The sequence below is a fragment of the Carlito syrichta genome, unplaced genomic scaffold (assembly GCF_000164805.1).
Source record: "Carlito syrichta isolate Samal-C Ts95f unplaced genomic scaffold, Tarsius_syrichta-2.0.1 Scaffold316211, whole genome shotgun sequence".
Classification (NCBI taxonomy): Eukaryota; Metazoa; Chordata; class Mammalia; order Primates; family Tarsiidae; genus Carlito; species Carlito syrichta.
Genome location: NW_007260307.1, coordinates 928,199 through 956,011, shown reverse-complemented (window position 1 = coordinate 956,011; position 27,813 = coordinate 928,199). Strand labels below are relative to the sequence as shown.

General features: G+C 43.9%; 1 protein-coding gene across 1 annotated transcript; it reads left to right on the top strand.

Annotated features, from left to right (window-relative positions):
• The first annotated feature begins 982 nt into the window (after positions 1 to 982).
• On the top strand, positions 983 to 21,872 carry FILIP1 (filamin A interacting protein 1). The gene is made up of 3 exons (XM_008073922.1): positions 983 to 1,127; positions 15,671 to 18,476; positions 21,066 to 21,872. Exons 2-3 carry the CDS (start codon positions 15,786 to 15,788, stop codon positions 21,270 to 21,272), a joined length of 2,898 nt encoding a protein of 965 aa, XP_008072113.1. The 5' UTR covers positions 983 to 1,127; positions 15,671 to 15,785; the 3' UTR covers positions 21,273 to 21,872.
• The last annotated feature ends 5,941 nt before the right edge of the window (positions 21,873 to 27,813 follow it).

Sequence of the window (27,813 nt, the reverse complement as noted above, 5' to 3'; positions counted from 1 at the left end):
AAACATTTAATTCTATGAATTGTATTAACCTTAAAGTTAATTTGGCTAATTTACCTGGTATGATGCTTTTTATCCTTTAATTGAAGTGAAATTTCATAACATAAATAATGTACATATGCTATCCTGGCACTTTTAATTTACCTAAAGGCTTTTTGACTGAATTTATCACTCACTTGCTTAGTCACTCACTTGGAAGGAGGGAAGGAAGGAAGGAAAAAGCAAGCTAGGAAGGAAGGAAGGAAAGAAGAAAAGAAGGAAATAAGGGAGTAAGGAAGAAAAAAGAGAAAGAAGAAAGAAAACTAATTTGAAGGTGATAGAGATTTTGAAAACTTTTTGTATAAATGATGATGACACTTGAGTTTAGGCTAAAAGTATGCACCCACTTTTGTTTGTGTGGACGGCAGTTTTTTGTTTTTGTTTTTGTTTTTTTGCCATTTAAAAATACTTCTAGGGGAAAAAAATGCAGGTGAAAATATTTTGTAAAGACAGAATGATCTTCCAACTAAAAGGCCCTTGATGCTTGGTGGCCCACACGGGAGTGTTTTCATTTAGATACACGTACGTTACCGGGCACTTTAGCTGAAACACAAATTTTTTTCTCCTTTGGCTGCATCTCAGATGAGGCTCTACTGGGATCCCCAACTTCAGTTCTGGCATGTGCTGAATAGAACTCTGCAGAGTTTAGCTAGTTTGAAAAATCGGCAATGAGGCCCATTTGACATTTTATGCATATCTTTCCTTTATCTCATTCTCCCCTCCCCAGCATCCCCACCCCCACCCCACTCCTTCAACTTTCCCTGAGCGTGCAGCCTAACTCCGGTTCAGGGGCTTTGCTTCTTAAAAAGCTGCCTTCCTTCCCAGCTTGGGCAACTCCACCCCTTCTTAACAGAGCAAAGTAGATCTGCACAATAATGAGCTCTGTAAGGCAGGCATGACATCATCATCAATGGGCCCAAGCTGTTTTGCACAACATTCACCTTTTATTGTTCTGATGACAGGCCTGGAATGTGGCGGTTAATTCCCTGGGGAGTAGGGGGCTCAGCAAGGGCTGCCGCTGTTGAGCAAACTTCAGTACCCCCTTATCAAAAACAAAAACAAAAACAAAGCCACTCTGCTTTCTAGTCAAGGTAAGGGAGTCAAGCTCTTGTTTGGATTTAAGCAATGTCAGTTACTTTCCATCACGCGGGTCTCATGGATGAATGGGCTTTCTCGACAGCAAGAGCGTTTCTAAGTGTTATTGCAAAGAGCATCTAGGAAGCTGGGCTTGGACACTGGTAGAGCCCTAACTAAGATGACAAGGGCTCTATAAGAGCAACCTTTCGGTTTGCAATTTTACTGAGGGTGGACGGTGACAACCCTTGAAAATCACCAGCTTCCTGTGACTTTCCCTAATGCCTCAGAGTCCATGATTGGAACTGGCCAAGATACACCTTGTGGGATGAGACGTGCTCCCGTTTTTCTGTGGAGGGGAAGAGTAATCTCATCCTACAGAAACCTTGGGGAGTTTGTGTGGGGACTGAAAGCTCTCTGATCTCCCTGCCACGGGTCCTAACTTGCCCCGAAGGCTTTTAACAGGCAGCCTTTCTACAGTTTGTCAATGTGTCTTCTAATCGATGACTTCTTGATGAGCAAAAAACAAATCCGAGGTAAATATTATTTTCGAAGTTTTGCTGCTCTTGTTGTTGTCGTTGTCGTGTGGATTTTCTGCAGATCTCTCTGCATGTGTGGAAGGCGTTTGTAAAAGTTGGCGGGGAAATCCGGGGCATAGCGATCCAGAGAAAGCTGTGTTTGTTCTGTGACACTCAGTGTGGGAACAAGAACGCAAGGGGGGGGGGTGTGTGTGTGCTGATTTCAAAATGGGAACAAGATTGAAGTTTGGACTATGTTAAACAATTGTGTACAAAGTTCAACTTTAGTAATTTTTCAGAATGCCAGAAAAAGCACTGTCTGAGTTCAACGGAGTGTACCAACATAAACAGGTTGTAGTTAGAGCTCAGGAGGGCTGGGGGGTGCTGTGAGTCTGTCACAAAAGGACTCCATTTGGTCAAAACCAGGTTATTCAGATTCCCAAGACTCGTTTTTGTATTAATCTGAAATCAGGGCAGGTGGTATGGTTTTCATTTGTGTAGATTTAATCACTGGAATGTTGAGTGTTGATGTTTTGTCCCTGTGTTTAAAGTGATGAAAATCTGGGGGTCACTACATTGATCTTAATTCCATGTGACTGGATGAACTTCTGTTTACTTGTAAAACCAAGTATCCTTTCCACAACAGAAGGGGGCTCACATTTCTATTTTTTAAGATTAATAACAGTCGATACAAAATTAAGTCTAGGATTTTGGAGTTTTGTTTATTGCTTTGACTTTATTTTTTGAATGAGCTTTAAGGTTGTTCCAAAACTGAGCAAAATAATTATTAAATAAATGTCAACATAATAATTAAAAAGAGATTTAGTGAGAGTTCACGTATACTTATATTTTAAAGCTTTTTAAAAAGACCTTTAAATAAAATAACAATAAATTCAACTAGTTTTAAAGAGCGAAGTTTACTTTTCTGAGTAAATAAATGCACAGAAATACTACGATAAATGATGTATAGACTTAAAGTAATTTGCTGCTTAATTCATGTCTATGTTATTTTAAACAAATCTTATTATTGAAAATCGATTTACCCGAGAGACAAGTTAAGTTCAATAGTATCTTCATGAAAAGCTTTACAATAAAAGACGTTTGATGTTTTTATATTGTGAGCTCCCACACCGTAGAAGCTTGCAGCTGTGGCTTTTGCCTGGTGTTTTATAAATGCACGTACGGAATGAAGTGAGGTGTCTGGAACCTGTGTGGATTGTCTCCAATTCTCCAACCTGTCTGAGTCATCTCAGAAAATCTCCATCATGCGACCAACCCCCGTCCCCTTTTTCTTAACAGAAAGTGCCTCCTTCTGGGCAGACCCTTTACTTACACATCTGCTGTGGTTACAGGGACATGCCTCTAATCTGCCCCTCCTCTCCCCTAGGGAATCCCTCCACTTACTTTCTGTGGCAGTGTGACAGCCTTTTCTAGACAGAGCATCTGATCATCAGGAGTGATGAACTTGGGCGACGTGTTTTTTAGGGATGGGATGTGGAAGTCCTCTTGGAGTTAGGGAGGGAAGATGAAGGGGCCACCTGGAAGGAAGAACCAAAGGTCACACAATAGAGGTGGCAGGCTTCTGTGGTTCGTGACTTTTTCTGTTCCTAGGGAAGATTCTAGGTAAATTTACTCACTTGGCTGACTCTTTATAAATGTCATCAAAAAGAAAGGATATCTGGTTTCTCTTGTTTTAAAAATATGTCATTTGAGACATGAACAGTCTGAGACAGTGTTTGAAAAGTACTTTGAACAATGGAGGAAATAGGAAGACACAATAAAAGGCATATTGTCATCCTCTCTGGGGAGAGGACACAGCGCTAAAACCTGAAGCTGAGGAAGAAGAGCCTAGAAGACTGGTGTCTTAGCTCAGGCTGCTATCACCAAGTACCACGGACTGTGGTTGATAGAACACAGGAACTGTTTCTCCCAGTTCTGGAGGCTGGAAGTGCGAGGGTGGGCACCAGTGTGGTTGGGTTCTGGTGGGAGTCTCTTCCCAGCTGCCAACTGCTGTCTTACCCTAGTGTCTCCACAGGTGAGAATGAGAAAGACCCCTCTGGGCCCTTTTTCTAAGGGCACTAATCCCTCTCCTGAGGGCTCCACCCTCATGACATAATCACCTCTCAAAGGCCCCACCTCCTAATACTATCATCGAAAGGGGACTAAGATTTTTTTTTTTTTTGAGCTGGAATCTCACTCTGTCGCCCAGACTGGAGTGCAGTGGCCGCTCCGGGCACCGCAGCCTCGACCCACTGAGCTCCGGCGATCCTTCCCCCTCAACCTTCCAAGTAGCCGGAATTACAGGTGCACGCTACCACGCCTGGCTAATTTTTTGATTTATTGTAGAGATGAGGTCTCGCCTGCCCAGGCAGGTCTCGAACACGCGGTCTCAGGCAATCCACTCACCTCAGCCTCCCAAGGCGCGGGATTACAGGCTGAGCCACCGAGCCTGGCTAGGGCTAAGATTTTAATTATTTAAGTTTTAGAGCCCAGAGAGGATATACCTCAATCCATTGCAGTTGTGCAGGTTGTAGCTTGCAGGGATGCTGGACCAGTTGAAGAATTGGAGCTGAAATCCGGTACACCCAGTAGGGGAGGGACTGGTCCCACAGAGAGGAAGGGGACCTCTATCTAGTCCTCACACATGTTCTATGAGGGCTGAAACAGAGCAGGGGAAGATACTAGCAACAACAGCTGCCAGAGCTCTAAGTTATGCACCCTCCATCTGCATCCTAAGTCTTGGGTGTCCCTCGCTAGTATATGTTTAAAACATGAGTGGCACTTTTTACGTATCCTTGTGATGTATATATATATATATATATATATATATATATATATATATATTTTATATATATATATTTTTTGAGTTGGAGTCTCCCTCTGTCACCCAGACTGGAGTGTGGTGGCCGCTCCTGGCCACCGCAGCCTCGACCTGCTGGGCTCCGGCCATCCTTCCACCTCAGCCTTCCAAGTAGCTGGAACTACAGGTGTGCGCTACCACGCTTGGCTAATTTTTGATTTATTGTAGAGATGAGGTCTCGCCAAGTTGCCCAGGTGGGTCTCGAACCCACGGGCTCAGGCAATCCACTCACCTCAGCCTCCCAAGTGCAGGATTACAGGCTGAGCCACCGAGCCCAGCTGATGTATATATTTTTATTCTTGGCACCTAATGCATTGGCAACGAGAAGAAGGTGTTCAGTCCATCTTTGTTGAATTAGTGAGTGAGTTAACGAATCATACTTATATTTCTGTATGACTCAGGGGAGCTTATACTAGAATGTGCAACCAGAGAGCTTCATCTCAGTGACTCTCAAATACGATCTCCTGATGGGCAGCAAATGGTCAGAAAACGCCCGCCATTTCCGTGGTTCACATGAGCCAGCCACTAATAGTTCTCTAGACTCTAATTTGTGTCATAACTAGGAACTATTTACTAGCAGTGTACAAAGTAGTTTTAAAAAATTGTAGAGTGTTTGTAAATTTAAATTAGCATGTTGCTAGCTTCTCTTGAAGACTAAATCCATGTTTGCCAGGGAGTCTGTCTGCCGCCCACGGTTGCAGACGCTTGCTGAGTAAGCACTCACCCGGTGGTAGCATATTCCAGCATCTTCGGGAAGAGTAACTTCCTGTCGGTCATAAATCTTTCATGCTTTCAGTTATTGCCATCTGTGCGTTTTGAAGGTACATGGCTACGGGTTACATATCACAACCAGTTTAGTTTGCTGCAAGTTACTGGGCTAACCCACGCCAGTCCATAGTGTATGTCCTTGGATATCTTCAAGGCACATCACCAGGATGCCTATTCCAGAGCAGAACTAGACATAAGTCCCTCACAGTCTGAGGAAGAGCAAAACTTCAGTTGAGGTCATTTGCCCGAGCTTGCCTTGTGTGTGTGTGCTGTTTGAATGACTTGCATTATACTCGCAAAGCAAATGTAATTAAATGACTAGATTTTTAAATTCATAGGATGTCATTTATAATATAAAATCATAAGTATAGCACAAGGTCTTCTCTTTGGGAATAAAATCAGTTCACAAAAGCTGCTAGCAACAAGTTGACTGCTGTATTTTCTTTTCTTTCAATTTTTGGTTTTTTTTCCACCGAGTTCTTTCTCAGAGTGGCAATGGGTGAGATAGGCCTCTTGTCCCATTACAGTGACTGAGGGTCAAAAAGTTTGATGTCAGGTACTCTAAAATCCTGCTGGTCTTTACAAGAGGGTAAGAGAAATAAGTGGATGAGGGCTTCTGTACATGCATCCCTACTACTAAGAAATACAAAGAAACAGAGCTGCCGCGTTTGTGTCCTGTGAGGAAGGATTGGCTATTCTGCTCACCATGAAAAATGATTCTCTGACACTTAGTGACCAGAGCCGGTACTGGGATGTAGCAAGGATGGCTTGGTGCAAAACATAAGTATGTGTCAAAAACATAGTCATCAAGATACACCATGCTCCAATGCACTATTTTAAAGTATCAAAATTGATACAAAATATTCATGCTAAAGAAACCATCAAAGTTTCGGATAAAGACAGGCTCTGACTCCAGAGCTGCAGAGCCAGCCTCGGGCGCTTTTAGTGTATGAGGGACACCAGGTAAATCCTGGACAGTTGTAACAGTCACTGTCTTGAGGAACTGAGGCGATCTATTAAAAAGCAACACTTCTTCCTGAGTTATTTGGTGAAACTGTGCCCTATCGTGTTAACAAGCTACTTTGCTCCGTGCTGTGCTCTAGGTTGGAAAAATGCACTGTGATTAAAGTCTTCAGACTGCACACAAGCTTGACTCTTTTGAGGTTCATTCATCTTTAATTACTATCATGCCCTCTCTCGAAAGACAGGGAGGCACACACACACACAAGCAGAGTTGAAGAAAAGCAAAAATAAGTGTGCCCAGAGGAAATTAATGTGGTGAGGCTGAGAAACAAGGCTAGCATGGCTTTTTTAGGTGACATCAGTGTCCAAATGGAGTCTAATGGATTAAGATGGGGAAAAGTACAACATCTTAAGGAAGTAAAGAAACAACTGCTGCTCTGGGGTTAATGCTGGTAAATTCAGAAAAAAATGGTTGAAAGTGGGAGTCAAGAAAGCCGGGCAAAGGACCCCTGGAATCTCACACCACTTACTTTCCGAGGAAGAAAAGTGAGAATGGATGTGGGCAGGTGTCCCCGTGAGTCCTGAGGAGCACAGATCAACAACAACTCATCCAAGGGTGGTGTTTCCTACAAGAACGGATAATCAGAATGAGTCCGAAAAGACTCCCGTGTCCCACAGACGGTTGTCTTTAGACAGCAAGAGGAAAGACACATTAATAAATGTTTGCGGAAAACAACTGAGTGAGGATACTTTCTCTAGCATAAGTTTGGCTAAGCACCAAATGGATCCCAATAAGAAAGTGAAAGTTTCTAACAAATGAAACGATGTGCTTCTGGAAAGGAAGAAAAGAGCCACCCACAGTCACAGAAAAATGTGAGTTGCCAGGCTCAGTGGCTCAGTCTGTAATCCCAGCACTTTGGGAGGCTGAGGTGAGTGGATTGCCTGAGCCCGCGAGTTCGAGACCTCATCTCTACAATAAATTTTAAAAAATTAGCCGGGTGTGGTAGTGGGCGCCTGTAGTTCCAGCTACTTGGAAGGCTGAGGTGGAAGGATCGCCAGAGCCCAGCAGTCTGGGCGACAGAGTGAGACTCCGACTCAAACAAAAAAAAAAAAAATGTGAGTTGCACGGCTAGGAAGGCGAAAATATAACCTGCATCAAACGGAGCAGAGACATAGGGTAGGGGTTGGATAACAAAAGGGGATCAGAAAACAACTTTATTAGGAAATGTTCCCAACACTTACAACCACAGAGAAAACAGCACGATGAACCTCATGTACCTGCCACTTTGCCTCAGCAGTTGATTAACTTATGACCAGGCTGGTTCTGTCTTCCGCCACACTCCTGGACGATTTTGATATAAATCCCACTTACATCATTTCATTCCAAATATTTCAGTATGTTTTTATAAAAGATAAGGACTTTTAAAAATATGTCTATAATTCATGATCAAACCTAAAATTTAATAATAATAATTCCTCAACAACATAATTCTAATTGTCTCATTTTACAATATAGTTTAGATACGAATCCAAAAGATTACAATTGGTTGATCAATCCTCTAGATTGTTTTCTTTCTTTTCTTTTTTTTTTTTGAAATGGAGTCTTACTCTGCTGCCCAGGCTGGAGTGCAGTGGCATGCTTCTGGTCACCACAGCCTCAACCTGTTGGGCTCTGGCAATCCTTTCGCCTCGGCCATCCAACTAGCCAGAACTACAGGTGCGTGCTACCATGCCCCGCTAATTTTTGATTTACTGTAGAGATGAGTTCTCGCCAAGTTGCCCAGGTGGGTCTCGAACCCGCGGGCTGAGGCAATCCACTCACCTGGGCCTCTCAAAGCGCTGGGATTACAAACTGAACCACCGAACTCAGCCCAGATTTTTTTCAAAACAGTTTTTATTTTTTGTAGCGATGGGGTCTTGCTATGTTGCCCAGGTTGGTCTCAAGTTCCTGGTTTTAAGCAATCTTCCCACCTCGGCCTCCCAAAGTGCTGGGATTCCAGACGTGAACTAGCTGAAATTTGTCTTATTCTATAGGTTCTCCTCCCTGATTTCTTTTCATTTTCAATTTATGTAATGTGTAAACGAGGTTGTTTATCCCATGGAGTTGCCAAATCTCGGATTTCTCTGATCTCATCATCACGGGGTGGTTTAGCAATTTCTTGTCCTGTCTTTCCTATAAACTAGTAATTAGTTATAGGAGCTTGATCAGATTCAGGTTCGATTTTTTTTTTTTGGTAAGAATATTTCATGGGTGGGGCAGGCACATATGTATGCTATGTCTGTCTCTGAGAGACACTGATGAGCATTACCTACATCCAGTATTTCCCTGGGGGTTGCAAAATAGGGTATTATATAATTACTTATGTATTTATTAATAGTGGCATGCTGGCATTGTCTCTTTATTAACTGGACTATTGCTATAAGGGAAAATGTTTTAAATTAAGAGGAAACATATTAATATCTCTCCATTATATACATTTTTTTTGTTTTTTTTGAGTCGGAGTCTCAGTCTGTCGCCCAGGTTGGAGTGCAGTGGCACGCTCACGGCCATCGCAGCCTCGACTTGCTGGGCTCAAGGGATCCTTCTGCCTTAGCCTTCCAAGTAGCTGGAACTACAGGCACGCGCCACCATGTGCGGCTAAATTTTTTTTTGTTTTATTTTAGAGATGAGGTCTCACCAAGTTGGCCAGGCTGGCCTCAAACCCATGGGCTCAGGCAATTCTCTCACCTCCAGTCTCCCAAAGTGTTGGGATTATAGGCGTGAGCCACCGCACCCAACCACATACACGTTTTAAAAACATTGAAATACTGATCCCGCCCCACTTATTTCCTGTGTCCACTTTCCTGTTTCTCCTTTTTACGGAGTGACATGATTGGAGTTGTCCTTTTTCCCCCCAAGGATTATTCTGGCTTCAGGGCAGAGAACAGACTGTGGTGAGCAAGGGTGGAGCAGGGAGTTCCATTAGGTGGCTATGGCAAGGTCCCAGAGAAGAGATGATGGCGGCTGGGCAACAGTGGTAGCAATGGAGGAAGAGGGAGTCAAAGATTTGGGATGCATCTTGATGGTAGAACGGACAAGGCTTGCTGAGGACTTGAAGGCAGAGACGAGACAGAAAAAGAGAGGACTCAGGGAGGACTCCGAGTTGAGGCCTGAGCATCTGGAAGGAATGATTGTGGCTGAGTGACTCGAGGAAGACGTGGTTGCAGCAGGTTCCTGGGGCAGCTGGGATCTCGGAAGATGAAAAGAACCAACAGCCTCTGGACTCACAGCTAACTGAATCACAATGTCTGTGCCCCTGACGGATTGATGTCCGCAGGAAGGAGCTTTGGAAAGGGTTCTGAAAGACTCCGTGCACTGACCTGTCTTTTCATTAATAATTGGGGTCATCTTGCCATCTACCCAATGCTCGGTGCAAGCTGATATGCTGGGGGACAACACAGAACTTGACAATTCTAGGAGAGACTGAATCGAGTGTCTTGCAAATTTGAGCTGCATCTATTTGAGGAACCGCATTGTTTTGTTTTGCTTTTTTGGTTTGATTTAATTTTTATTATAAAGATGTGGGGTACATTTCAGGGTTAGGTATGTAAACATTGATCATGCAGGTACCCCTGTTGATGAGGTGTGCCCCTCTCTCCCTTGGCAGTTCCCCTCCACTGGGAGTCCTACCCCCAACCCTGGCAGTTTCCCACAACTGCCAACCGCTTTCTTAGAGTATTATAATTGTTCAGGGTCCACTTATGTCTGAGAGCATAGGAACTCTGTTCTTTGTTTCTGTGATAGATCACTGAGTGTGATCGACTCCAAATCCATTCAAGTTGCTGCAGAGTCCATATATTTGTCCTTCTTTATGGCTGCATAATATCCCATCATGTATATGTACCACATTTTTTTAATGCAGTTCAGCTTCAATGAGCAACATGGTTGGTTCCATGTTTCTGCTATTGTGAATAGAGCTGCAACAAACATACGTTTGCAGGTATCCTTTTTTGTAGAATGATTTGAGTGCTGGGTCATAGGGAAGGTCAATTTCTAGTTCTTTCAGAAATCACCACACTATCTTCCAAAGAGTTTGCACTAGTTTGCGTTCCCACCAGCAGTGTAGGAGCATTCCTTTTCCCTGCATTCTCACCAGCATCTGTTGTTGTTTGTTTTATTCATGATGGCCATTCTTACAGAGGCTAGGGGGTATCTCAGTGTGCTTTTGATTTGCATTTCTCTGATGACGAGTGAGACTGAGGACTTTTTCACGCGTCTGGTTGTCTGCCCGAGGAACAGCACTGTTATGGAAGCACAGTGTCTGTGGAAACATCTCTGTTTCAGAATCCCTACCTGCCTCTTCTTAGTTGTGTTCCTTTGATGAAGGCAAATCATTTCAACCCTTATTTTTAAATGGTACAGCAACGCCTTGCTCAAAGGGTGGTCGTGAAAATTAAAATAAGAAAGCACTTAACACACTACCTGGGAGACTTTCCTTCTGTCTCATATATTTAAAGTTAGGTTTTAGCATGTCTGGGGTGGCTTTCCAGAGCCTCTTGAAATAACATCAGGACTAGAGGTTTCCTAGGGTCTGAAGCATTCCTCCCAACGAAATGTCTGAAAAATCCAAGCTTGCTAGCCATCTTAAGTTGCCTGCAGTTGTCTGCTTGAAAGAATACTTCCCCCCCACCCGCCCCCTGTAACCATAACACCAGAACAAGCTTTTTCATCTGTGTCCTCAGCCCCAAAAATATCCGTTCTCTTCTCTTCGTCCTCCTACCTCTGCTTCCACCTCTTTCTGCCTTAAGATTAATGACCAATTTTATGTTTTCTATCATATTTTAGGTGACTCTCATAATATTTGTTTACAACCTTCTACCTTTATCCAGCATCTTGGAACACTTTCCAGGGCTTGTTATTTTCCTCTACTTTTTAATTGAGACTTAATTTAGGTACAGTAAAAGTCACCAATTTTAATTATATAATCTGATGGATTTTGACAAATTTATATACCATCAAAATCAGAGAACATTTGGGCCAACATTTTTAAAGTCTTCTAGTAGAAAATAATTGGATTTCTGAATATGCTTATAAAATGACACATCAGCAAGTTAGAAAACATGAGTATATTCAGTATAAAATAAGAAATGAAGAATACTTTGAAGAATATTTATGGGTTCGGTGCAGTGGCTCACGCCTATAATCTCAGCACCTTGGGAGGCCAAGGCAGGAGGATTGCTTGAGTCCCGGAATTTGAGACCAGTCTGGGCAACATAGTAAGATCTCATCTGTACCAAAAAAAAATTAGCCGGGTGTGGTGGTGCATGCCTGTAGTCCCAGCTACTTGGAGGCTGAGACTGGAGGATTGCCTGAGCCCAGTGAGTACAGGAGATCGAGGCTATGGTGAGCTGTGATTTGCCACTGCACTCCAGCCTGGGCAATAATGTGAGACCCCGACTCAAAAAACAAACAAACAAGGGAAATAGCTATTATGAAAGGCAAAAGAACTTAGAATTTTAAAAACTCAATTGATTCATTTGCTTGTCTTCTTTTGTTCTCTAAATAAGGCAAAATGCAGAAAATGTAAAATTTGCCAAGAATAACTTTGATTTCAGATATCATCAGGCTCTACCTCCAGCTGCTGATGAGAATCAAGACACTCATTCACTTATTAAGTCTTAGTCTTCTGGCTTGTTTCCTTTTTTATGCAAATATGTTTAGATCCAGGGCACAGCTAAAGATGGGATGGCGACCAGGGAGTCGAATGGAGGGGAGGTGGTGACACTGGTTGGCAGGAGCATCACTTAAGCCTCTTGTTCTGCTCCTAAAATAGCATAGTTACATGGAAATGGGGCCCAGGGGTGCAGAGCAAATTGATTGTTTGACGTGCAAAATGAAATGGTAAGCGTTAGAAAATTGCTGGAAAAAATGCCAGAGGCACTCTGACTTGTGAGTAGACACAGACTAGGATGCTGATGCTCATCTACTGTGGCATGAGGACTTCTAGCAATGGGGAAGAGAAGATACACATGCAGTAGAGTGCTGGACTGATGGAAGGGCCCAGCGCTGCCTTCCCTGTCACCCCTGCACTGCTGGGTTCCCTTTCCTCTCCCTCGGCCTTCATAACTTCTCCTTGTTCTTTTTACCCATTATTTTTGGGGCTTTTCCCAAAGTTTTTTCCTCCATCCCGTCCTCTCCTTTTTTTCTCTATATATCTTCTCCTTTGGAGATCACATTTATCCCTGTGTCTAAGGAACACAGGAAATTAAAATCCAAGAATTGCCAAGCATTGAGAGAGTTGCTGTGTAGGGTGGAATGGCTGACAGACTGGCCCCATGATTCCCTATGCTTTTCCTTCCTCTTGGGCATTCCCCTTGCTTTACCATGGTCCCTCCCACTAGGCCCAGGGTATGCTGCTCCAACATCAGGGTTCTGATCCAACTGTGGATCCAGTGAGGGAGATGCCTCCCCTTGTTTCTGGGTAGCAGAGGTTAGAACCTTTAAGGAAAGAACTAAAGCAAACTGACAGATAGAACAAAAATGACACACCAAGAACACACAAACCTGTGAGAGAGACAAGTTTTAACTCAGTCTGCTTTACACAATGTTGTTTAGGGTTCAAATATTCCCAGAGCCATATTATGGGTTGGATGGAGGTCCTAAATATTATGGGTTGGATGGATGCCTCCACCAGTCCTAAAGGTAGACAGACAGGGAGGGCTGCCTTGGTCGGTCCACATAAGATACATTTCTTCTCTAAGAGACTGATAACAAGGATGAGCCCAATCTTTAAGGGAGGACATTGCTCATTAAATCAGAGACATTTGTCTAATAGCCACTATGCATGTCTAATCAAAACTACAGTATCCACTCAACCAAAGCTCATACTCAGCTCAGCACTGTGAGGCCTGAGTTAACACATCCCTATACAGGCATTTCCAAATTTCTAGTTCAAACTTCTTTATTCATTCTTTCCTTTGTTTACCCATTCAGTCAGTGCTTCTTGAGCACCTCCTATGTGTAAGATATGATGCTAGCAGGAGAACAAAACAAACGCCATCCCTCATGGAACTTGCACTGACAGAGGCATTAAAAATTAGAAACTGACAGTGTTGTAAAGGCAGCTGCAGCGTCTTACGGGAGTCTGTATAAAGAGCTGTCTTGGTTGGGTTGGTCAGGGAAGTTTTCCTGGAGGAAGTGACACTGAAATGAAATCCGGAAGGTGAAAAATCAGACAGGCACGTTCAGGTGTGTGTGTCAGGGTGAAAGGAGGAGCAGGAGAAAATACTCAGCAGAGGACACAGCACGTTCAAGGAGTGTCAAATAGCAGGGAGAGCTTGCCTTGAGAAAAACCGCAGAGGACATCTGGCTGGGTCATGGCTCTCACTCCTCCATGCTTAGAGTGCTAGGAAGCCAGGGAAGGTCAGGGAGCGATATGGCTGGTTTTTCACCCTCCCAGTTTCATTTCAATGTCAGATAATGTCATCATAAATATAAAATAAAATCAGTCGGAATAATAAAGGTGCAAAATACACTGAAAGAATGAAAGGTACTTAAATAAGTGCATGTTAGTGGTTGTTTGTAACTTGCTTCTCTTATAAACATATTAATTACTAAAATACATTCTTATGCTAACATACAGTGAATACGATTATACTTTTAACTCTGTTTTTATGGGTATATAAAAACTGTTAAAAATTGGTACAAGTTAAAAAGAAAAAAACAGTACTGAGCATACCCACACAGATATTCCATGTGACCTCTACCACTCAGGATAATATCTACTATTGAGAAAACATATTTTCCAATCACTTTAGGGAAAAATTAATGTTTAATGGTACATGAGACATGTGTAATTCATAATGATAGAATATTTATTTAAAATATTTACCTAAAAGCAACATAATTTTCAATTGATGGCATACAGAAAAGATGGGACTAATAATAAGCAAATAAATTTTAATAAACAAATACGTTTGACTTTTAAAATGTTCTAATTATAACCTTTAATTTAGCCTTGATGTCAGTTTCAATTAAGTTATGCTAATATATGTATAATTGATAACCATGATACACATTCACTATGATATTAAGACTTATACAAATAGTAAATATTTGTATTATGGAAGATAAACAAATTGCCCAAGAAGCATCATTAAAAAAGAAGAGAAAATGCAACGAAAAAATTGGTACAAGTTAACCAGCACTAGAATGGCAAATAGTCTAGCATGTTTATATTCCTTCTTTTTAAAGCTAGACGTAAACACTGAAGAGAAAATGCACTTCATACATGTTAAAAAGAATAATTCCTGTGGCTGTCACATTTTTATACTGCAAGTAATACAGACTTCCTCCCTACCTAGTTCTCTTAAAAAACAAGACAAAGCCGGGCTCGGTGGCTCAGCCTGTAATCCTGTGCCTTTGGGAGGCTGAGGTGAGCGGATTGCCTGAGCCCGTGGGTTCGAGACCCGCCTGGGCAGCAAGACCTCATCTCTACAATAAATCAAAAAATCAGCCGGGTGTGGTAGCGCATGCCTGTAATTCCGGCTACTCGGAAGGCTGAGGCGGAAGCATCGCCAGAGCCCAGCAGGTCGAGGCTGCGGTGGCCGGGAGCGGCCACTGCACTCCAGTCTGGGCGACAGAGTGAGACTCCAACTCAAAAAAAAAAAAAAAACAAGACAAAACTGTATAAATAAAAAAAAAAAACCCTGTGCCGGTTCTGGTATCAACTAAAGTCAGTGTATGTAGACCAGCTTTTGTATCAGAAACCCTGTCTTACCTTGTCCTCTTCAGGTAATCGTTGCATAGCTTATGTCAAGGGTTTAAAATAAGAAACCCCAAAGGTGCTTCTTTTCTGGACCTTCCCACTCCTTTAAAGTAAATTTCTCTTTTGAAGTCATGTGACACCAAGGTAAGGAACAAAAATTCTGGAGCCCTCTTGGCTTCTCGATGGTGGGATCTGTGGCAGGTGACATAATCCCTGGGTGTCTCATTTTCCTCATGGCAATGATAATAGCAACACTTATCTCATAGGGTTGCTGTGAGGACAAGTACCAATGTCTAGAATACAGAACACACTATAGATAGTCATTATTATTACACAGCCTAAGTTTTACTTCATGGTTATTTTATTAAAGTGCAATATACATGTGGACAGGTACTCCTATAAGTGTTCAACTTACTGCAATTCCATAAACTGAACAATCCTGCATAATTAACATGCAAATTAGGGAATAGCAACTGGGACCCCAAAAGTCCTCCTTGTGCCCCCTTCTGCCACTACCTCTCTTTAAGGGTAACCAATATTCTGACATCTGATTAGTTGCATTAATGGCTTTTTAAAAAACTTTGATATTGCAGCAATCAATAAGGGATTTAGCGTAGTAGCATTTTTTTTTTTTTTTTACTTAAGTGAAGACAAATCTATTTGCTGATTACTCTTTTAACATATAGTTATATTTTGTCTTCTAGGTTGAAAAAGCTCCTTGAACAAGAAAAGGCTTACCAAGCCCGCAAAGAAAAGGAAAACGCCAAACGCCTCAACAAACTAAGAGATGAGCTTGTCAAACTCAAGTCCTTTGCACTCATGCTGGTGGATGAAAGACAAATGCATATCGAGCAGCTCGGCCTGCAAAGCCAGAAAGTACAAGATCTTACTCAGAAACTGAGGGAAGAAGAAGAAAAGCTCAAGGCCATCACTTCCAAATCCAAAGAAGATAGACAGAAATTGCTGAAGTTAGAAGTGGACTTTGAACACAAGGCTTCGAGGTTTTCTCAAGAGCATGAAGAGATGAATACCAAGCTGGCTAACCAAGAGTCTCACAACAGACAGCTGAGACTCAAGCTGGTTGGTTTAACCCAAAGAATTGAGGAGCTGGAAGAGACCAACAAAAACCTTCAAAAGGCAGAGGAGGAACTTCAGGAACTGAGAGATAAAATTGCCAAAGGGGAATGTGGAAACTCCAGCCTCATGGCCGAGGTGGAAAGTCTCCGAAAGCGTGTGCTGGAGATGGAGGGAAAAGATGAAGAGATCACGAAGACGGAATCCCAATGCAGGGAGCTGAGGAAGAAGCTGCAGGAAGAAGAACATCACAGCAAGGAGCTCAAGCTCGAAGTGGAGAAACTGCAGAAGAGAATGTCTGAACTGGAGAAACTGGAAGAAGCATTTAGCAAGAGTAAGTCTGAATGCGCCCAGCTACATCTAAGTCTGGAGAGGGAAAAGAATTTAACCAAAGACCTGCTCAATGAATTGGAGGTGGTCAAGAGTAGAGTTAAAGAACTGGAATGTTCTGAAAGCAGACTAGAAAAGGCTGAATTAAGCTTAAAAGACGATCTTACAAAGGTGAAGTCATTTACCGTGATGCTAGTGGATGAAAGGCAAAACATGATGGAAAAAATAAAGCAAGAAGAGAGAAGAGTGGATGAGCTCAACCGAAACTTCAAGGTGGAACAAGGAAAAGTTATGGACGTCACTGAAAAGCTCATCGAAGAGAGCAAGAAGCTTTTGAAACTGAAATCTGAAATGGAGGAAAAGGTGTACAGTTTGACAAAGGAGAGAGACGAGTTGATTGGCAAGCTGAAAAACGAAGAAGAAAAGTCCTCTGAGCTAAGCTGCAGTGTTGACTTACTAAAGAAGAGACTTGATGGTATGGAGGAAGTAGAAAGAGAAATAACAAGAGGGAGGGCTCGGAAAGGACCCGAGCTCACCTGCCCGGAAGACAATAAGATTAAGGAGTTGACCCTTGAGATCGAGAGACTGAAGAAACGTCTCCAACAACTGGAGGTGATCGAGGGGGATTTGATGAAAACCGAGGATGAGTATGACCAGCTGGAGCAGAAATTTAGAACTGAGCAGGATAAGGCGAACTTCCTCTCTCAACAGCTGGAGGAGATCAAGCACCAGATTGCCAAGAACAAAGCAATAGAGAAAGGGGAGGCTGTGAGCCAGGAGGCTGAACTGAGACACCGATTTCGGCTGGAAGAAGCTAAGAGTCGAGACTTAAAGGCTGAAGTGCAAGCTCTTAAGGAGAAGATTCATGAATTAATGAACAAAGAAGATCAGCTTTCTCAGCTCCAGGTAGATTATTCTGTCCTCCAACAAAGATTTATGGAAGAAGAAAGCAAGAACAAAAACATGGGGCAGGAGGTCCTGAATCTCACCAAAGAGCTGGAGCTCTCCAAGCGCTACAGTCGTGCTCTCCGGCCCAGTGTGAATGGAAGGAGAATGGTGGACATCCCCGTGACATCGACAGGGGTCCAGACGGATGTGGTCAGCAGTGAAGCCGCAGAGGAAGAAACACCGGCCGTGTTCATACGGAAATCCTTCCAAGAAGAAAATCATATCATGAATAATCTTCGGCAGGTGGGACTGAAAAAACCTATGGAGCGGTCCTCTGTCCTAGACAGGTATCCCCCAGCAGCAAATGAGCTCACCATGAGAAAGTCTTGGATTCCATGGATGAGAAAAAGGGAAAACGGGCCCCCAGGCGCTCAGGAGAAAGGGCCTCGAGCCAATCCCAGTCCGGGACACCCAGGAGAGCTAGTCCTCTCACCAAAGCAGGGCCAGCCCCTGCACATTCGGGTGACACCGGACCACGAGAACAGTACTGCAACCTTGGAGATCACGAGCCCGACATCGGAGGAGTTTTTTTCCAGTACCACCGTCATTCCTACCTTAGGGAGTCAGAAGCCAAGAATAACCATTATTCCATCACCGAATGTCATGTCTCAAAAACAAAAAAGTGGAGACTCTGTTCTTGGCCCCGAGCGAGCCATGTCCCCGGTCACGATCACCACGTTTTCTCGAGAGAAGACCCCAGAAGGTACAAGAGGCCCTTTTGCAGACAGGCCCACATCCCCCATTCAGATCATGACGGTGTCTACGTCGGCAGCACCAGCTGAGGCTGCAGCCTCTCCCGAATCCCAGGAGATGCCCGTGGGAAGGACTGTCCTCAAAGTCACCCCAGAGAAACAGACTGCTCCAACTCCAGTGCGGAAGTACAACTCCAATGCCAACATCATCACCACGGAAGACAACAAGATTCACATCCACCTGGGCTCTCAGTTCAAGCGGTCCCCAGCGCCTTCCACAGAGGGGGTGAGTCCGGTTATCACTGTCCGGCCGGTCAACGTGACGGCCGACAAAGAGATTGCCACCGGCACAGTCCTTCGCTCTCCCAGGAAACACCTCTCCTCACGACCTGGGGCAAGCAAGGTGACCAGCACCATCACCATCACCCCGGTCACTACCTCCTCTGCCAGAGGAACCCAGTCAGTGGTGAGTAGGGGGGCTTCAAGGTGCGGTCCTGGAGGGAGGGACCAGGGAGGGGGGGAAACCTCATCGCTTGATATATCAGGCCAACTTTGAGGGAGATTTCACTCATTCGTGTAAATTACAGAGACTCCCTCAAGTTTCTTGGAAAGATGGCCTCTTGGAAATGTTAGCATGTAGTGGTTGTAAGGTTTCAGATTAGATTTTGAAATGCTTTTACAATGGATATTGGGGAAAGTGGTCAATATACAGGGAGGACTAAAACTGTTTCTACATGGTAGTTCTGTAATCTAAAATATAAAATACGTGATTATGTATAGCCAAAGTCATCCTTTATTCAAAAAAAGAATTCATTGAAAGTAAAAGAAGTGAGTATGTAGGCTTAAAAAGGGAATTTTGTTTCATCATATTTTTCCGAGAGCAGTTGCTTCATAAATACTTATTTAATAACTAGCTGGGAAGCTGGATTATTAAAAAGCATGTCCAAAGTTCAAAAAACAGGGCTTACAAACAAATTCTATTTTTTTCAAAATACTTCCAGTCTTCATTTATTGGAGACAAATTGGTAAATGTAATTATGGAAGAGCATGTACTATTTAGATGTTAATTTAGGCGAATAGACTAGAAACGATAACTCCTAGACTCTGAACAAATTCTACAGATATATTAAAATCTCTTAAAAAAGACAGGAAGTTCATAACTTAAATAGAGAAACTGTGGCTTATTTTCCCATATCCTCAGTATAATTTACTTTAATTCTCTATGCACAAACACAGACTAAAGACAGACTTCCAAGTGTGAATTACTCATTGTGTTGTCAATAAAGCATTCCTTTATCAACGCCACAGGACTCAAATAGCCTTTGGAATTGTTCTCTCTTCTCAAATGGCTCAATACTGCTTTTTAGGCAACACAGAGCATAGCTTGGTTGTGTAGGGTCTTACTTCTTTCTGCTGCATTTTATAAAAAGATAGTGGAGGTATAAATCATTGTAACTGAGAGTAGGTTTTCTGCTATAACATTTTATTTCCATTTCAAGGGTCAGGTCAAGATAGTGCTACCCTCTGCAGCAACATTTTAAACAACTGATGAAACCCCACACACAAATAAAATTTCAAAACAACTGGCTAAGATTTCAAAGGTCTGAATGATGGTCCACTTTCGGATCCTATAAAATCAAGGACAACAAAAGGTTTGGGTTGCCCTCCCGTGAGGCTAACTCACGAGTGCATTTATTCATTCAATGTTGTCGAGTACACTTTGAGCATGGGATTAAGAGCTGGCGTGCAAAGAAGACTTCAGAAGTTCTGGCTTAGTGGGAGAGGTCAGATTGAAGCCTCCTCACTGGTTCTGATACACGTATGAACAAAAGAGTTGCTGGAAGTCTTCACAGAGGAGGAGGTTTTCAGATAAGGACTTTTAAGAAGGAAAGGGAAGGCGTATGTGGACAGGACAGCTGCTGTAGTCAGGTGTGAGGAAAAATGTAGGAGCGGAAAATAGAGATGGAAACGGGGCTTAGATACTGAAGGGAGACACACGTCTTATTATGGAATGGGAATTCTCATGGAATAGACAAAGGAGGCCACTGAAAGGGTGACGATCGTGAGAAAAAATATGACATTATTCACGTGATAGAAATAAATGTCTGCAAAGCAGTGTAAAGGGTAAATTGGAGGGGACAAAGGCTAAGGACGGGGACACTGTTGGCATTCTCTTGGCTAGAGATGGTGTAGGCTTGAACGATGGTAGTGAGAGGACAGAGATACATTGAAGATAGACTCAAAAACAATTCATAGCAAATCGAGTTTAGAGGGTGGCTCTGGGCCTTGGGTTTGGCAATAGGGATGGACAGGAGGAGAAATACAGGGGACCATGTGGAGAGGGGATAGCCTTTGGGGTCTGTAGTATTTGAGATGTCCAGGGGATACTGGAATGAGCAGTTGGGAACACAGATCTTTCCGGAGAGCTTTAAAGCCTGGAGGTCCAGGGCTTGACAGCTAAGGCGGTGCTCTTGGAGAATGTGAAAAGTTAAAAGGGAACTGAGACTGGAATATGGTGATAGCACACCTAGAAGGCAGGTAAGTGAAGAGACGCCATCGTGAGATTAAAAAGCGTCGATAGAAGGAGAGTTGGTGAGACCCCCCTGAGAAATCACCGCCAGAGTATTGTTGGAGATTGCGAGGAGGGCGTGGGCAGTAGTGCTGGGGTCGTCAGGAGGGTACAAAAACCTGCTATGTCTGAAGTGCAGGGAGGGAAGAGAGTGGCAGTGGCTCAGGAGCTGCAGGAATGATTCACCTGGTGGCCTAGACTTACTTCCTCTAGGACAGAAGCTGAGGGCATCTTCCAGAAGGGTGGGGGAGGTAAATCAGTGCTTGAGAAGAGAAGGAAGTTGCAAGCAAAGCTGTTTCCAGAGAAAGAAAAGGAAGTCATCAGAGCAGGTCAGAGACCAACTCCAAGCTTCTTACCTTCCTTTCATCTGCCGAGGGTCCCCTGGGGGGTGGTCATGTGGCGGGAGTCCTGCTTCTGTTCAGATGGTGGCACTTCTGGGGAACTCACCCGACGTCTCCCAATGTCTCTGTTTTTTCTCTCTTACAGTCAGGACAAGACGGGTCATCCCAGCGGCCTACGCCCACCCGCATTCCCATGTCAAAAGGTATGAAAGCAGGAAAGCCAGTAGTGGCAGTCCCAGGAGCAGGAAATCTGACCAAATTCGAGCCTCGGGCTGAGACTCAGTCTGTGAAAATAGAGCTGAAGAAATCCACAGCCGGCAGCGCTACCTCTCTTGGAGGGGGGAAGGGCTGAGGGCAGTGCTGAGGGGGTATGTTGTGCAGATTCTACGGCTGCCGTGAATGCTGGTCTTCCTCTGATTGTGTCAACTGTTTGCATGCACTAATTTAAGCTTTGAACATTGTGATCGTAAAATAACCAACTAATAGCCACGTGTCTTTTCTATCTTGTGCATTGGCTTTAATGCTGGGAACAGAACAAATTAGCAGCACCTCTGTTTGCAGCCCGAGGCAGGGCCTGGCTTCTAGTCTCAGTTTTGCTTCTAGCAAGTGGACCCTTCAGTGAAGCCATCTCAGTTTCCTCATCAGTGAGATGTGGGCTGGATCACATGCTCTCTGGGACTGGCTCCCAGATCTCCTAACTCTAAGCCAAATGTGACAGACCACATTCCACAATCATTTTTTATTTTTCAGAAATTAGTTTAACAATTGTCATTTGCCTCTATCGCACCCTTAATTTGCTTTATGTGCTGGGGGAAAAAAAGAAAGAAAACATAACATGGCTATCACAGAGCCTGGACCACCAAAATTTTGCCAAAACAAAAGCCTCTAAGATGATTTCAGGAAATAATCTGAATGTGAAATAAAACAGAAATGAAACCTGGAATCCTAAAAACAGAGTTTTACTTATTTGTGTGTGTCTGTGTGTACTGTAGACGTTTTAACCCCTTTGTAAGATTCCCAGAATTTCTTAGACAATAATTTTAAGACCATTAGTGTCAGACTCAAGCTCCGTTCATGTGTGCAGTGATTTAAATTGGGGAACCGTTTAAACAGAGCTGTCAAATGGCCCTTTACAGCTCAACAGAGATTGTGATGGACAGAAAATAGCAGAAAGTAAATTCCATACATGAATGCCAAGAAAAAAAATGTCATCATGATCACCTAATCAAGTTCAGATATCGAATTCAAATACTCCATTAAGTATGGACTTTACTTAAAAGTGTACAACCAGTTTACAGTCTGGTGTGTGTGTGTGTGTGTGTGTGTGTGTGTGTGTGTGTGTGTGTGTGGTGTGGAGACATGGATTATTATTCTTCTCCGTTTTGCTCTAGTTTGAATAATTTTCTAGCATGTTTTAATAAGCATGAAACAGAGTGTGGATGCAAAATGCCAGGTGTGTTCGTGATATTAACATGTTATACACTGTGTAAATCGTAACCACATCACCACAGCAAGTTCAAGGCTGGGAGACGACAGCTCAGCACACGAGGTTTCCTGGAGGCTGCTTCTGTGCCTACATTTTTCAGCCCGTTGAGTAAACTTCACAAAAGTACTATAACACAAAATCACAGATCTTTACGTTTTCATTTTCGTATTGTGACTGTCCCAAAATTATACGAGTAGCACCTGTTCTTGATATCTTGGAAAAGGCCGATTTTTAAAAAAGAGAAATGATTACTTTTTAGCCCATGAAGTCACATGCTTCATGATAAAGAAGCTCTTTGGTGAGTTCTTTCCCACACCAGATTTCCCACTGCATGCAGGGCTTGGACTTGAATTCTAAGCGTGATGGTAGAGTTGGATGCCTTGTTGTTTTCACAGTCACTGGAATCGGATCTCTGTTTCCTACTGCTCATCAGTTCTCAGCATTGTATTAAAAGACGCTGAGCAACCATGTCAAAGGCCTGCCTTAATAATGAGATTTCAGGGTCAAAGGAGAGAGAGAGAGATGAGCGGAGAAGACTTTACGAAATATGACTTTGGACAAGCTTACACAAGAGAGCTTGCCATTTATAGGACTGACTTGTATATTTTAAAAGAGGTTTTTCCCATTCATAAGGTGGACACCCAACCTTTGAAAAACAAGGATATTCACAGTTTTCACTAATACCCCCCTGCATCTGTGAAGTATTGGGTGTGACCGTACCTTAACTTACTACCTTAACTTACTGAGCGAACGAGGCGTCAGAAAAACCAAACGCTGCATTCCTGAGGACTCCCCCTGCCATTCTTCAGGGACTTTTATTGGAATCTTGTTGCCACTTGTGACTACCTTTGCTCCTGCCTGCTCACACCAGGCTCACGTCTTCTTCCTGGAAGTCCATACCACCTGCAAGGGGGAGTGCTCTTTATTTTTTTTGAGTTGGAGTCTCACTCTCGTTGTCCAGGCTGGAGGGCAGTGGCACACTCAAGGCCACCGCAGCCTCAACCTGCTGGGCTCCGGCGATCCTTCCGTCTCAGCTTTCCGAGTAGCTGGAACTACAGACGCATGCCACCATGCCCAGCTAGCTGTTGTGATTGATTGTAGGGACGAGGTCTCACCAAGTTGTCCAGGCTGGTCTCGAATCCTTGGGCTCAGGCAATCCTCTCACCTCGGCCTCCCAAAGTGCTGGGATGACAAGTTGAGCCACCACACCTGGCCAGTAGCTTTGCTTTAAATCACATATTAGAAATAAAATCCACTGGGGATGGGGAGGTAGAGGAGCAAATGCACTCCAACTCCTGCTTCATTTGTGAAGATAGTGTTTTTGGATGCAACTTAATGTGCTTTTTGGGAGGATGAGTAGGATTCAAAATTGAGAATCTTTTCTTTGTCCTGAAACGTACTGTGTAGTAAAGGAAAAGGGATCGCACCATGGCTGATGTGTAGGGCTGCTGCTTGTGTCCCACCCTGAGATCTCCGGGGGCCAAGGGGAGGTGTGTACCGTTTCCAGACTCTTAATGTGTTGGTGCTTTCTAAGGAACTGCAGGGCACAGTATCCATAGCCACAAAGAATAATTTTAATGTGTTCACTGTTTCAGTACACTATGGTGGTAGTCACCCCACACACAGAAATGTTCTGAACACGGGACATGGCCCTTAAGCGTATCGATCATTTCTTAAAAATGTGGGCTTGACATCAAGATCAGCTGCTTTTATTCAGTTTCTATGAGCATCTCTATGACATTTCCAGTGAGAACTGGTTCATGACGGTGATCGGACCGTCTCTAGAGATTTCAGAGTATCCATTGAGGGAGTAACCAGATCTTTTACTTGAATGACTTCAAGAAAGTAGTGAAGAAGTAGTTTTGGTGTGTAGTGTGGAAAGAGTATAATTTCAGGGACATGAAAACAAGCCCAAGAATGTAAGCTGTTAAAAGATGTGAATTTCTCATTTGGCCATAGATTCAGAATCCTGGAGAAAAGAGTGAGACTTCCCCAGTCGGGAAACCCACAGGGATGTCGATAAGAGCACACTGATACTAGAGGCCAGCGGGCAGAGAGAGGACAAGGTCATGAACATATGGTCACAGAGAGGATTTCCCGGCAAACAGGGATATGTGATTCCAAGACTTCCCCAACCCAGATGGAGCTGAGTGCGTCCCCTCCGCCTCCTCCTTCAGGATCTCGTGGTCACTTATCTCTTGGTCTCTGCTGTCTTACCGTCTCCTTTCCATACACACGCTGCAGCCTCTCCCGTTTTAGCAAATCTTCAGCTGTGAGTTCCTCAAGCTACCGCCCTGGATACTCCCTTGCTCAGGCAAGCTGCAAAAGGACACTCGACATCCCTGCTTCCACTCTTACACTTCCCATCAATTCTTTCCTTGCTTTTCATTTTTATTAAGAAATCCGGCCGGGCTCGGTGGCTCAGCCTGTAATCCCGCGCTTTGGGAGGCTGAGGTGAGTGGATCGCCTGAGCCCATGGGTTCAAGACTAAAAAAAAAATTAGCCAGGCGTGATAGCGCGCGCCTGTAGTTCTGGCTACTTGGAAGGCTGAGGCGGAAGGATCGCCGGAGCCTAGCAGGTCAAGGCTGCAGTGGCCGGGAGTGGCCACTGCACTCCAGTCTGGGTGACAGAGTGAGACTCCAGCTCAAAAAAAAAAAAAAGAAAGAAAATCCATATGCGTAGTTCAACTCTCAGCCAGCTCTCAACAACAATGAAGACAGACGTTCCTTACCTCTTCCCTGATCCCTCCGCTTTTTCCCCTGGAGAAAACCACTTCCAATTCTTAGCTGCTTCTTCTGGCATTCATCTCCATGTTTTTGAATAAAATGCTTGTTCTCTGACTTTTTATTTTCAGACTTCAGAGATCTCTTGTCTCTCATTACCGTTTTGATGGTTGAAGATTTAGCTTCTCACTTTCCCCTATCTTCATTCTCCCAATATGATTACATCACACGTTTTTTGATAAATTAGCAGCCAGCATGTATTATCCGTGTATATATTTATATATTCACAGTGTAAATTTCAATATTGTTCTCTGTCAAGTAGTATACACCAACTGTGTTTTCTTTCTCTCACCAATGTCCCCCTTCAAAAGAATAATGGCTTTAATTTTTCATCTGTTTGGTTTTCTGTGTATCCTTCCCAAATGTGCACGAGATCTGCCAAACACCGATCAGTAATTTTCAAAACACTTAAACACATCCGCTTCCTAGTTTTCCCTGGAGGCCTTCCCAGTTCAGCCCTCTGCTTCATACTGTCTGGACTGGTTGCCCTCCAGGCCTGCTGCGTGGTGGTCACCTTTTTGCCTACGTCGAATCCTGTTTCCCTTTGATTCTTGATCTTCTACTTCTTTTGTCTGATTATCTATATCTATCTATCTATCTATCTATCTATTGATCGATCGATCGATCTATCGTCTATCATCTATCTTTTGAAGCACATATTCCAGAACTTACCAAAGAGAAAAATCCTCCAGTAACCTGTCTGCCTTCTGGGAATAGGCTGGGGAGGTGAGATGAGAATCTCACCATTCTAGGTGCAAACTCTCCCCACTCCCTGCCCCTGCATTCAGTCTGCTGCTCATCCTTGTGTCTGGGTCCAGAACTTTTAAGGTCAGCTTTTCCAGAAAAGAAACCTCTAGTGAGGGTGAGGGTACAGTTAGGCTCTTCTCCTCCTTTCATCTCTCTGACTGCCCTTCCTCAGTTTCCCTTGCTGGCTCCTTATTTTTTGCACGCATGTTGAAGACGAATATTCCCCATGTCTCTATTGAAGCTGTTTTCCTACTCTACAGCTTGCTCTGGTTATTTTGCTTACCCTGTATATGCTGATGACTCCCCACCTCTGTATCCAGCGTCGCACTGCAGACCTTCAGCCCGATGTGTTAAAAGCCATTCTCCACATCTCCCATCCCTCTCTCATGTCTTCTTCCTTCTCTTACAATTCTCCTCAGCATTGCCAGCCTGGTCCACCCAGCCAGCCAAGCTGGAAACTTCTCCTCCCTCAGTCCTCACCTGCGCTCGGTCTGCAAGTCCTGCTGTTTCTAGCTCACTGTCATCCCCAGCGGTGGGATGCCCTCTGCATTGTCCTCGCATGGCCTACCTTGAAGTTTCAATTACTTCCCATCTGGATTACCCTGACACCCTCCTCACCAGTCTTACAACCTCCAGCCTCAGACTCTCTGATTCATTTTTCATTGTTTTCCAAAGTGCAAGTTGATCTTTGGAGCACCTATCTTTTTCCTGGGTGGGACCCCACACTCTGGGTTGACAGGGCTGTTTGAGTATCAGGTCATGTCACCTTCTTCAACTCAATTTGTTCCTTCTCCCTGAATTGCCCTTTTTCCTATGTTTCATTCTGGCCGTTGTGTCCTTCTCTGTTCAAAACCTCTTTTTATAAACACTGCCTCCTCTAGAAAGATCAACTATCATTTCTGGGTCTATCATGGGGTTTAAGGGACTCTTCATTGCTGTAAAAAGTTTGGAGAGGCTGGGTGCGGTGGCTCACATTCATAGTCGTCTCAGCACTTTGGGAAGCCAAGGCAGGAGGATTGCTTGAGCTCAGATCAAGACCGGCCTAGGCAACATAGCAAGACCTCGCCTCTACAAAAGAAAAATTATCTGGGTAGGATGGTGCATGCCTATAGTCCCAGCTACTCGGGAGGCTGAAGTGGAAGGATCGCCTGATTCCAGAAGGTTGACGCTTCAGTGAGCTGTGATTGTGACAATATACACAGAGTGATACTCTGACTAACAAAAAAAAAGTCTGACTAACCAAAGCTAGCAACCAAAGAAAAATGGCAGAAAGCTGGGCAAGAAAGAGGTGTCCTTGAGTCCTCTCTTTGCAACCCAAATGTGTGAATGACGCAGAAAGGATTGGCAAGTCCGGTGTGAGGAGACACAATGAGGAATGAGAGGAGACCCAGATGCTGTCATCTGGATGATGAGAGTTACTTCTATGTCCCTCCAAAGGCAAAAAAGCAGACCACAGATGCAAAACCACCAGAAGTCCTAGACATGGAGCTCTCACGGCTGAAGCCCATGCCTTGGAGGAAGGGCTGAGCCTTTCTGTGAACACACAGTACACGCGTGAATTACACATGGCCCTTCGTCACCCCTCTGACTCCCCCAGAGGAGAGCAAAGGGCACTTTAGGAAAGAGAAGGTTTCAGGTGTCTGTCGTGCTCGTCAGGTTCATGAAGGACCCTCAACATAGGACAGAGAGGTTCTCATTTTAAGGGAGCAACCACCACCAACAAGCAGGATGTAGATAGAGGCTAGACATCAGGGTGAACTTCCAGAGAAGGAGGACTGCTGAACAACGGGCTGGACACTTGAGGGGACCGGCATAACACTTTCCGCTGCCACCAAAGGCCGTGTAACCTGGGGCAGATCATCTGACCCTGGCTTAGG

Excerpts from the sequence above, each read along its gene's own strand:
- FILIP1 (XM_008073922.1), top strand. The coding sequence starts at position 15,786 with ATGCTGGTGGATGAAAGACAAATGCATATCGAGCAGCTCGGCCTGCAA. Across the intron at positions 18,477-21,065 it reads CCAGAGGAACCCAGTCAGTG|TCAGGACAAGACGGGTCATC; the intron begins GTGAGTAGGGGG and ends TCTCTCTTACAG.